Source organism: Schistocerca americana, chromosome 5, assembly GCF_021461395.2.
Source record: "Schistocerca americana isolate TAMUIC-IGC-003095 chromosome 5, iqSchAmer2.1, whole genome shotgun sequence".
Taxonomy (NCBI): domain Eukaryota; kingdom Metazoa; phylum Arthropoda; class Insecta; order Orthoptera; family Acrididae; genus Schistocerca; species Schistocerca americana.
The window spans coordinates 642,572,329-642,585,393 of NC_060123.1; the positions used below are offsets into that span (position 1 = coordinate 642,572,329).

Genomic DNA, 13,065 nt, shown 5'->3' on the forward strand with positions numbered 1-13,065 from the left:
TGGACTTGTTCAAACTGTTGCATTAGGTGGAATGGACATACTAAGGGGCGCACCAACATGATGAGCGATCTTGTTATGCTGACAGCCATGCGCTGGGGACAGTCCCTGTCATTGTTAGGCAACACAAAAGTTCTTTTCAATAACTGCACTGTAGCATGAACATCAGGATGAAACAGGTCGTGTAGTGACGCAATTGCTTTCCGCCGAAAATTTTGAGACACTAAGGATTGTGGCTTCGATGCAGAGACATATCAATAAAAAAGCATGTTTGTTGGTGGCACCTGAATATCCCACGAGAGAGGGTATGTACTGGGACATTAAGCCATCCCTCCATGTGTAGAATGTTGATTGTAAACTGCCCTATGTAGTACAGATGACAAAGCTGGCATGGAGATGATTTGTGTGTGGATGGATGAAATGCAGATGTCAGCGGTTCATGGTCCATGACGAGGGTCGAGTGTCTGCCTTCTAGCATATGTTTCAATATATTTATTGAATCATATGCTGCTTACTGTTTGTAGTCATAAGTAGTCCAGTTCTGCTGTGAAGGAGATAGCTTTTTGCTATAGGATGCCAAAGATCATTCACCTGCTGTTACAGTGCAGCCGCTACTCCATCGCTGATGCGTAGAACATTAAAGCAAGTGGAGCTTGAGGGATGGTCTGTCCACCTGGTCTATGCAAACTGCACAGAAGATCTTTCAGTATAGTGGCCAACATTGCATGATTTCGCACACAAAGGATAAAAGTTGATAACACCTAAAAAACGCCACAATTTATGAACAATCACTGGTCTTGGATAATTAACTATTGTGTCTACCCAGTCTTGTGGTGGTCGAATTTCCTGCGCATTGACTGTTTGGCCCAGAAAGTGGACTTCTGAAGCTCCAAAGACTCATTTAGAGAGGTTGATATGAAGTCCATGTGAATGAAGGCATGTGAATACCTAGCTTAGACGTCCCAGAACTTGGCTTTGGAGCTGGACATCACTAATAGGCCACTGATGTACACACAATGGAAGTCCAGGTCTCTCATCACTTTGTCCTTGAAATGCTGGAATGTTTGTGCAATGTTACACGACCCAAATGGCATCCTCGTAAACTCGAGAGGCCGAACAGGTTAGTGACAGCAGTTCTAGGTACGTCTTCTGGGGCCACAGTTACCTGATAGTATGCACGCACCAAGTTTAAGGTGGGAAAGATGGGCTTACCGTAGGCGTTAAACCTGCAGTCCTCAATGTGTGGTACCAAGTATCAATCTGGGATTGTCCTTGATTTTACCTGATGATAATACCACATGGACATGATCCATTGATCTTCTTAGGCATTACATGTAGTGCTGATGCCCAACTTCTACTCATACTTGATGTTCTGCAGATACTCTGCACCAGCATGGAAGACAATTATTGCTTAGCTACTCTCAGCTTCTCAGGTGTCCAGTGGCGTGGTCGGACATGGATTGGCGTTCCAGGAGTGGTGAGGATGTTGTGTACTGTCGAGTGGCGTGTGGGTGTTAGGGTCAGTAGCTGTCTGGTGATCTCTTGGAACTGTTTAAGAAGTTAGATGTATGGTGAGTCACCTGCAATCATTCATACAGCTGTACCATCTATACAATATGCAATACCTTTTCGGGCCACACTGCACTGCACAAATACTATGAAACCACTACATGCTTTATCAGGTTATCAAACTGTGCTAATCAACACATTTATTATGTATATGTTAAAATCAGCAACTATTATAATCTCTTTCTTTTTATCTTTTGTCAGTTTCTTTGAGACTCTTTTGTTACTTATTTACATGGGATTCTATAAAGTGGAATTATTAGAATATTTTGTCCCTCTAATCTATGAAGCAACTTACAAGTACAGCCTCATCATTTAGAAAATTAAAATCATCTATTTCCTCGCATGTTAAAGATTTGTTCATAAGTATTCAGCAACCCCCACGAATTTTGTTATAACTACTATAACTACTGTCTGCAACATAGTTCTCCAATTTATTGAGGAATTTCATGCTATCTTTTGTTAGTGTTAAGTGTTCATTTAGACAATATACTGTAATACTTTCCATTTTGACAGAAATTTTTTTATATCGTCAATTTTTGCCTCTCTGCCATCTTTCTTGCTTTTTTTGTTTTCTACATAAGTCATTTATGTTTAAATGCGTCAAAAATGTGCTTTTACTTTTACCTATGATTTTAAGAATAGCTTTTCTTAAGTGTTTTTTTTTTAAATATTTTATTCCTTTAGGCAGCTTGTCGCACCCATCGCTCACATATTGTTTCACTTACTGTTTACAATTTTGCACATGCTAATAAACTTCTTGATTAATTTTATCAACCCATATCTGTTAAATTACAGACCATCCTGTGCGAAAAGGAATTATTGTTATGTATAAATTTATTAGGATTAATAAATATTGTTGCTAACCTATAACACTGTCCTCTGACATGGCATTTTATTTTGTCTGTATATTTATCGCTTACTGATTACTGATCTTCTGTGGGTAGTGACACATATTGTTATTCTTGAGGATGCAAACACGTTTTTTGCTGTTTCAGTCACATATCTTGTTTCAGCACAGCTATGAAGGGAATTTGTCTCTCAGTGGGTAAAAACTGATTTGTAATTAGCATTATAATTAACACGTTCTTTTGGCTATTTGGCTTCCAAAACGTTTTCCAAATGGTTATTTAGCTGATTAGTTCTTAACTCTGGGAGAGCATCGTTTTTCAACTTGAAGGTGTTATTTCTTGAGGTATATAATGCCGATTTTTAGAAATGCATTTTCGATAATTTGTTTAACACTGTGCGCACTATTTTTGTACTTTATGTTGGTCCTTTTTTATTTGTCTATTGGTTTTGCACGTTGTTTATTAATTGTAGTTTCTATCTCCCTACTGAAGTCATTCATATTAAGCACACGTACCTTTTGTGTTTCGTCAACGATAACTACACTTTTATCTGCAACCAATATTTTTTCCCTTTTGACTCTCACATTTTCCTCTTGCAAGAATTTTATTTCACCTTTAAGAGCTTCAGTGTCTATTTTATTTCGCATACCTTACGATTTTTGGTGTTGATTGAACTGTTACTACACTGACCTTTCGGGACCATCATTATCTATTGCTTTACTTTAACGTCAGAATTTAATTTTTTGTGATTCTGTAACCAGAGGGGCGCCGTTTGACTGGTGTCGACATTAATTATGTTAGATACCTAGCGTAACAGTATCCACTGCCTTCTAAACGAATGACAGTGGTTACCGCCTTCTTAGCAGATTGAGTGAAAACAGCTGTTGCAGTGAGAGTAGTTGACTGTTGAGTATTGTGTTAGTGTGCGGTGAGAGAAGTATATTTTGAATTTAGGTTGTGGTTGTGTAACAAGTGTAAACAGATGACAAAATGACCAGTACAAATTCGAGAGAAGTTAAATATATTTACCAACTACCGTACTATGAACACAAAGAGCTGTGCCGTTTGTTGGATCACAATGACAAGTGGGAAGAGCTTGGTAAGTTCCCTGTTCTGGAGGCGGCAAGAACAGGAAGTACATAAGTTTAGCGTCCTACAACCCTAAGACATGTATATCGATAAGATAATGAACTTTGTGAATGTAGTGCAATGTATACCAGTTTGTTTTAAATAAATAGTATCCTAGTATGTAGAGAGGGAAACTGACAGAACATAGCAATAACGGTGAAGAAAAATGGTTTCTACCGTTAAAACATTAGAAGCCGTATCAATAAAAGTAAGGCGGCAATTGATACATATACAAGCTAATATAATGTTATGTAGAATTATGGAAGGGGACTGACTAAGTGCAAAAAATCTCTGTTTGAACAGAAACCAGTAAAATTTGCTAATACTGTTTTGAACAACTTTTTAAATGTTTTTCTAAAAGAGTGAACCTAGGAGGAGGGGAAAAAAATCCGAGCTGGTAGTACCAACTGTTTAAAGGCTACTAACATTAAATACCTTAAGATTCGTCAAACACTTGAAATGTTAGTAAGATTATCTAGATTTAATCAGACTTTGATAACTATTTTGTGTTTGAAAGCACTGCAGTGGTTAAGAGTAAACTATTTCTTTTCATGGAATAACATGATCATCAACTTATTAAAGGCTTTGTTTACATCTTGACTGTTTATTATTAGTATGAAACTATGAATGTCAGAACAATGACTTTGACATGTAGAGTTTTTGATATCTAGCCTTGGATTATACCGCAATAGGGATTCAAGATCATTGTGCAACAACCACTGGAAAACTGATATAGACCTGTATTAAACTTCATTTTTGAAAGCTGTTAGTATATTACATGTCTAGCAGTTGGGTTCAGAGCAAAAAAGGAAAGTAGTTTGTAATACAAACACAGTAATGACTCGGTCATGAAAAGTATGAAAACCAATGTGAAAGATGGTGGGAAGACATTTACAAAACACAGTATTAATTTGAAAAATTTATTACTTTTCAGATATTTTCCTTCAGAAATTTTGAGTGCTGTTTTGCTTAAAAAATTATTTGTAAATAAATCAGGAGGAGGAACAAGGTATGGATAAGAACTGATTTTAATGTTTCTTTTGCTGGGAAGGGAAATCTGCACCTAATTCACATAACATGTTGTAACCAAGACTTACAATAAGTGTCAATAAATTGTCCAGTATGCTGTCAGAAAAATGTATTTGTACAACCAGGCTTCATCTGATAGTGATACAGTATTTGTCATCATATTAGTATGAAAATATAAACAGACAAATGGTGAAGAACAAAACATTCTGAAACACTAGAAACATGAAATGAATAAAAACAGTGAAGTAAATGGAACTGACTTCCCAGGTAACAGTTTTCACAGAAATGAAGATTCTTAGAAGTCATTGTCCATAAATTTCGTTGATTAATTGCTCATAGTGGTTCCAAAGAGGTCAGTCACTTATAAACAACCTGGTAAAGTTTTCAGTGGTTATCCTAGGCCTAAGTCACATCAGGCAAATGCCAGGCTGTTTCCTGGATCCTTCAGCTAGGCCGTGGCCAACCACTTGCCCCACCCTCATAAAAATTTCTGGGTCGTCAGAAGCGTCCGATCCCGCTTGTCGGCTTTGACCCATGACGTAAGGGTGTTGTATGTGACGTCATGACGGTGCGGAGTTTGGTTTGTGAGTGTGGCATGTTTGTGGATGTCGTCGTGTTGTGGTTTGTTGTGCTCTCTGGTGGTATGTTCAGGGTTTTCGTTTGCGTGGTGTAATGGGCTCAGTTTGCTTTTGCTCATTATCCAGAATTGTTCGAGTGTTGGCTGTGTTTTAGTGGAATTCATTTCAGTGAGTTAATGATTTTGTGTGAAGGTTAATTTAGTGTTGTTCGCTGTACATTGTGTGGTAATTTTACTAAAATTAATCTGTTGTTGTTTATGTTCTTTAGTGGCTATGACGGATAAAATTAACAGTGCGCAGGTCAAGGGAAGTGTTCGATCCCAATGTGTGGCTGTGTATGTTGATATTGGTATCGAGAGATGTTTTTGGGCTATATAGGCCAAGGGAAGTGTTTGATCCTAATTTATGGGATCGGGAGCTGCTGTTGAGCTATATAGGTCAAGGGAAGTGTCCGATTCCAGATGATACTGTGTTTAGTGGTATTTGGGGAGTTTTGTGATGTCGATTTTTTTCGTCGTTTTGTGTGGTTTTGTATGGGGGTGGGTGTCTAAATTTGTTTATATTTAGTTTGCCCCCACCCAAAAACCCCTTATTTCCCATGCTTGTCTCATTAGTGTCATTAGGCTTTTTGTGGAAACTGTGTGTGTTTGTTTTTTGATGTATTTTCGTCCTCATAATGTGTACGTACCATACTGGGATCGTGGTTTATGGTCGTTTCCGCCATATTTGTGACGTCATGGGTCAAAGCAGACGGGCGGGATCGGACGCTTCCGTATTTACAACTTTCTTTATATATTGTCTAAGTCTGTACATTAAAGCCATTTATTTTCATTGTATTATGATAACAAATTTGGTATAATTATCATCTGCGTCTACATACATGCTCCACAAACCACAATTTATTGCATGGCAGAGGGTATCGTGTATCACTGTTAGTTTTTCTCTATCCTCTTCCACTCGGGAACTGAACAAGGAGAAGAAAAGTGACTGTCTATATGTTTCTGTTGAAGCCCTGTTTATTATTATTTTATTTTTTTTATCTTTGCCGTCCTTACATGAGATGTGTGTTGATGGTAGTAGAATTGTTGTGCAGTCTGTCACAGATGCTGCTTATATAAACTTTCTCACTAGTGTGTCATGAAAAGATCATCATCTTCCATCTAGGAATTAACTTTTAAATTTATGGAGAATTTCATTAACAGTCACTTGTGGATGAAAGATACTGGTAACAAATCTAATGCCATGCTTCTGAATTGCTTCAATGTCTTTCTTTAATGCAACCGTCCCCCCACCCCCTCAATTGTCGGCCAACCACTGTCACACTCGGTGTAATTTTAATTCCTTTTGTCTGGTCTCTGTCTTTCTTGTCCTGTGTCATCTCTTGTCATCTCCATTGTTTGTTTCTATTCCTTGTGGGTGTTTAAAGTTCATGGAAAAAGGGACCGATGGCCCTAGTAGTCTCATCCCTTCAATCCCACAAACCACCACCACCACCAATAACTTATTGTCAACATCACAGGCACTATAAACACACCTCCAGTCAGTCTTATGCAGCAAATGTATGAAAGTGGCTACATTGTTTATATTGTCCTCTTGGTATATTTCTCTCCGCTTACTTATATTTAGCACAGCTACACTATGTGATCGAAAGTATCCGGACACCCCCAAAAATCTACGTTTTTCATATTAGGTGCATTGTGCTGTCACCTACTGCCAGGTACTCCATATCAGCGACCTCAGTAGTCATTATACATTGTGAGAGAGCAGAATGAGGCACTCTGCGGAACTCACAGACTTCAAACATGGTATGTGGTTGGGTGTCACTTATGTCATACATCTGTACACGAGATTTCCACACTCCTATACATCTCAAGGTCCACTGTTTCCAATGGGATCATGAAGTGGAAACGTGAAGGGACATTTACTGCACAAAAGCTTACAGGCCAACCTCACCTCTTGATTGACAGACTGCTGACATTTGAAGAGGGTCATAATGTGTAATAGGCAGACATCTATCCAGACCATCACACAGGAATTCCAAACTGCATCAGGATCCACTGCAAACACTATGACATTTAGGTGGAAAGTGAGAAAACTTGGATTTCATGGTCGAGCGGCTGCTCATAAGCCACACATCACACCGGTAAATGCCAAACGATGCCTCACTTGGTGTAAGCGGCGTAAACATTGGACAATTGAACAGTGTGGAAAAACATTGTGTGGAGTGATGAATCACGCCACACAATACGGCGATCTGATGGCAGGGTGTGAGTATGGTGAATGCTCAGTGAACGTCATCTGCCAGTGTATGTGGTGCCAACAGTAAAATTCGGAGGCAGTGGTATTATGGTGTGGCATTGTTTTCATGGAGGGGGCTTACACCCCTTGTTGTTTTGCATGGCTCTATCACAGCACAGGCCTAGATTGATGTTTTAAGCACCTTTTGCTTCCCACAGTTGAAGAGAAATTCGGGGATGGCGATTGCCTCTTTCAACACGATTGAGCGCCTGTTCATAATGCACAGCCTGTGGCGGAGAGGTTACACGACAATAACATCCCTATAATGGACTGGCCTGCACAGAGTCCTGACCTGAATTCTGTAGAACACCTTTGTTATGGTTTGGAATGCCGGCTTCGTGCCAGGCCTTGTCGACCGACATTGGTACCTCTCCTCAGAGCAGCACTCCATGAAGAGTAGGCTGCCATTTCCCAAGAAACCTTCCAGCACCTGATTGAATGCATGCCTGCAAGAGTGGAAGCTGTCATCAAGGCTAAGGGTGGGCCAACGCCATATTGAATTCCAGCATTACCGATGGAGGGTGCCACAAACTTGTAAGTCATTTTCAGCCAAGTGTCCGGATACTTTTGATCACATAGTGTATATTCAATCTCAAGCGGTTGTGATTGAATATACCATTGAAAATATTGTTTATTGTGCATAATAATTTATTGGTGTTAATAAAAAAGCTTTCAATAGTAGAGGAACTAATCGCTGTTATTCTTGTAGGTCTGTGGTTCATATTTACTGTGTTAAAGCATTTTAACACATTCAGTAGTTATTGCCGAGCTGCAGATCTTTTAAAAGATCAATGTTAGGGTCACCCACAAAGCAAAATATTAGGATAATTTGAGATGCAGAGGTGTAGTACTGTGTCTGGTTTTGAAATGAACATTGGTATGCTACCATCAGGTGATCAGTAGAACCATATAACTAAAAGCTTTGTGTACTTATTTCTATTGCTGCATGTTCAAAATGTTTTTCGTAGTTCAGGCATTTGGTTTTAAGTATGACATTACACTGTACACCATCTCTGGCGAGAATTAGTCATGCACCTCCCTTTTTGTCAGTTCTGCAGAAATATTACCACAATGTGTGCCAAGTAACTTACATTTTGCACTGCACACACTGTTGACATCTGCTGGTAATACAATTTGTGTATATTTAATTGAAGATACTATGAATACAAATAGAGAAGAATTGTGTGGTACTATTTCTGGACGAAAAGACTATACAGTGGCTATCCAGAAAGTAACAGACATTTTGAAATAAAAAATTAACAATATGGAAAACCAAAATTTATTACACACATTTAAGTTACTTTTATTCGTAATCTCCATTCAAATTGAGGCACTTCTTATACCATGGCACAATTTTTTCAGTACCATATCTGTGGAAATCTGCTACCTGCAATTGCCATCACTGCTTTATAGTGGACTGCAGTTTGACGTCAATATCAAAGCATTGTGTAGTGAGCCATATCGTCATTGGTGGTAGGTGTTCAGTGCCAAATCCTGCCCATATAGTGGATGATCTCACCTGCCTTTTTTCCTATATCCCCCCTTTCTTCTTTTTTTGTCCCTTATCCAATCTTTGTTGACCTTTGTTGGACCTTGGGGTTTTTCTTCCCCTGGGTTTTGTGCATTATGCTATCTCTGATGTGCAGTCATGTAGACATGCCTGTTTGAGGAAAAAGGGCTGGTGACCTAGTAGTTTGGTCCTTTTAATCATCCAACCAACTAGCCAACCAACCATAGTGGATGATCAAACATCTCCCATCCAAAACTCCTCAGGTACGACTGGCCACGTGTAGATGTGCATTGTCATGAAAAAAACAAAACTTTTGTACTAAGTTTTCCCCAGCATTTGTTTTGTATTTCCCATCGTAAATTTGAAAGTGTTTGACAAAACCTGTCTGAATTAATTGTTGTACCTCATTCAAGGAAACCAACGAGACTCACTTCCTTGGAGTCCCAAAGTACAGTATTCATGATCTTTCTTGCTGATAGCATTTGAAAATGCTTCCTTGGTTTCTTTGGAGAATTTGTGTGTCCTCATTCCATTGGCTGCTTTTTTGTTTCGCAGTTGACATGCTTCACACAAGTCTCATCCCCAGTTATGATACGATTGATAACTTTGTTACCATTTTTCTCGTAATCTTTGAGGAATGTCTATGCTGCAGCTAGTCTTCATTTTTTGTTGCCTTTCGTTAGGATTTTGGGATTCCACATAACACAAAATTTGTGATAACCACAGTTCCGTGCAACAAACTCCATGAAATTTGGTGAAAATGTTGCAAAAGTTCCGTAATTGTGGAACAATGATTTTCGCAAATTTTGTCATTGATTTTCATCACCGGTTCATCAGTCACAATACTAGGCCTACTGCTGCGGTCCTCATCATAAACATTGGTACAGCCATTTTTAAAATCGTTGCTCCATTGCCTCACTCAGCTTTCACTCATTATTCCTTTTCCGTGCACATCACAAAGGGCACAATAAATCTCAGTTGGTTTGCAGTTTTTTTGCCAACAAAATCCTAATCACAGAATGCACCTTAAAAGAGGCAGGGTTATCTATTGCAGCAGACATTTTAATGTGTCACAGAAAGCAAAGTAGGAGAGACACAGACCACACGCTACACACTGCTGGATGTGTACAGACTGTTGGAAAGTTATGGTAGCTGTAGCCTTGCCCACTACCACAATAGACCAAAACATCTATTACTTTCTGGATAGCCCTCATAGAAGGCATAAGATATCAAATCATGACAGACGTAAGTTATGTATAAATTATTTTTATGGTTATGTATTTTGTTTTAGGTGGAAAACATATGAATTTTGACATGATGACAATCCATGAATTACGGAGATTTTTTGTAAGAGGTTTGTCACCTTCTGAGGAACTGCTCAACAGATGGGGTCACCAAAACCATACTATACTGGAACTGTTTGCTCTGCTGTCAAAAATGTGTTACTACAGAGCAATGATGATCTTGAAACCATTTGGTAAGTAATGTTCCTAAATTATTGTCTCTTCTCCAATGAAAAGATAACGGAGACTTTTGAAATATTGTCTGTCACCGGTGGTGAAGTAAAGTAACACAGCTGCTTGTGCATGTGGCACATAAAAATACTATTTTTTGACAAAGAATTCTCCCATAGCTGCTTGGTAAAGTTATTTTGTATTTTGAGTAAAATTTGAACTTTATTGTGTTTCAAATCAGAAATGGTATTTTATGTGTTTGTGGAGTTTGAGAGTTTATGAGATGAGCATTTAGTCCACATTACATTAAGTTCTTCGGTTACTGTATTCCATATAAGTTGCTACTCACCATATAGTGGAGATGCTGAGCCATTATAGGCACAGCAAAAAGATTCGCACACTTATAGCTTTTGGCCATTAAGGCCTTTGTCAGCAGTAGACACACATACACACACGCACATAAATGCAACTTGCACATGTCTGCAGTCTCGGAGAATTGTGTAGTTTCAGTTCTCTGAGACTGCAGTCGTGTGTGTGTGTGTGTGTGTGTGTGTGTGTGTGTGTGTGTGTGTGTGTCTACTGCTGACAAAGGCCTTAATGGCCGAAAGCTATAATAGTGTGAATCTTTTTATTGTGCCTATCACAACTCAGCATCTCCAATATATGGTGAGTAGCAACTTTCAGTCTCTGGTATTGTTATTTTAAAGTCTGTAATGATATAAATTTAACTCTCACCATTAGGTGGAATGCCCTGTAGATTTGTTCAAAATGGTGATAATATACCTTTTACTCATGCATTTGCATTAGCTCTGTACTACATTACTCGATTTGTATGTTTTATCTAATGTGTTAAACAATGAGAGTACCGTCCTAATAATGACATGCTCAGACAGACTCATCCATACAACGGGAAATGACTGCTGTCAGTGTACTGCTTCTGTTTCTTGATCATTGATTGTTACTCCTAGCCTTGACCTTAGCATATTAAAACATTAGCTTTATTTGTGTGTGTGTGCTGAGAATTGGAGTCCTACATAACTTAAAGCAAATTGCCGCAGATGTCTGGAAATAGTAGCAAGATTCAAAGGCCCAAGTGTGATAAATGATAGAGCAATTTTATTATTTTGTATCTATTTGAAGGCTTGTGGAACACATACTAAGCTCAGACATGACAAAATTAATAGTCATCCCAGTCATGAAACCCCACCAGGGGGCTTGCCACTCTTTGGCGGGTTTGTGCTTGGCTACCAAGGGGGCCCCAGCCTTTGCAGCACATTTTCTCTTCTGTGCTGCATGTCTATCCTCTTGCTTTTCTTTTTCCCCTCCCTTCGGGAGCACGTCTGTGGTATTATTGAGAATGTTCTGCATTCTGTCGCTGACCCGCAAACAGTCTCAACTTTTTTTTTGCTCCCTTTTCCTTTATCTGTTTCCCGTCTCCTCTCATTCCTCCACCTCGGCGTTTGAGGATCCTCTTTTTTCTTTTTCCTCCCTGTGCGCTCCTGAAGGCCGCCACATGTCTGACGCGTAAAAGGTGACTGGGTAACGCGTAATTCCCAGCCCAGGGTCGAAGGGTAGGGTTCACAAGTACCCCCTGGTACAGACCAGGCCCAGGGAGGGGTGATTGCTTGAACCGTAACCTTCCCAAATTGCCCATTGAGTCCTCTGTCAGATGTTCAGGAAGTGTGACCTGAGGTGTGAACAATCACATAAGGCGAAGGGACCTTGTGAAGGAGCGCGCCATGGGAGACACTGCCAATCATTGGGGGTTTCCTCGCAATGAGTCATTCATCCTATCCAGCAACATCAATGAAACATAAACGTAAGCACAACACTTACATGCTGCCTCACTTCTCCACGGCTACCCTGTTCATGTCGAGGCACATAGAACTTTGAATTCTTCCCGTGGTGTAATTTACACCAGGCTGCTTGACTGTCTAATAGAGGCTGAAATACAATCTTACCTCTCTGATCAGGGTCTCATTGCCGTCCGTCGTGTAATGAGAAAGGTTGATTCCTCCTTGGTGCCCACCCACACTCTTTTCCTCACCTTTGACACGGTAGTGCTGCCGTCCAAGATTAAAGCAGGCTACGAAATCATCACAGTCTGGCCTTACATTCTGAATCTGGTGCTCTGCTACCAATGTCATCCATTCAATCACACTAAAATGACACCCTGCCAAATGCGTAACCTGTGGCAGGGATGCACACGATGGCGAATGTCTGCCTCCTCCTCCCCACTGTATCAACTGCAATGGTGGCCATGATGCCTCCTCCTGGGATTGTCCTTTGTATCTAGATGAGCAGGCTGTTCAAGAGATTTGGGTAAAGGAAAAAGTGCCTTACCCAGTAGCTCGCAAGTTACTGGCTAGTCGCAAACTCTTTGTTCTCCCATCTGGCCCCTATAGTTCAGTTCTTGTTACCCCTCGCTCCACGAAGGACATGGCATCGCAGACATGCGACCTCAAATTTGGCTCTGAGGATGTGAAGTCCCCCAGTGTCAAGGTAGCATCGCCATACCCCCGTCCCGATGTGCAACAAACTGTCAAACTCTCGCCTAAAGGGCGAAGCTACCCTCTACACAACTGGCTGGCAGGATAGGACAGAAGGAGTACTCCCGAGAAGATTTCCTCCGTCCCTCCAGCCAAACAACACCC

The 13,065-nt window shown here is 40.0% G+C and overlaps 1 protein-coding gene across 1 annotated transcript in view; it reads left to right on the forward strand.

Moving 5' to 3' along the window:
• The first annotated feature begins 3,271 nt into the window (after positions 1-3,271).
• The window catches only part of LOC124615563 (interleukin-1 receptor-associated kinase 1-like), a 179,955-nt gene continuing 170,161 nt past the window's right edge, over positions 3,272-13,065 (forward strand). Inside the window, exons 1-2 of the mRNA XM_047143540.1 lie at positions 3,272-3,513; positions 10,249-10,434. Coding sequence (XP_046999496.1) covers positions 3,405-3,513; positions 10,249-10,434 — 295 coding nt within the window. The 5' untranslated portion in view covers positions 3,272-3,404. The remainder of the gene's footprint in view (positions 3,514-10,248; positions 10,435-13,065) is intronic.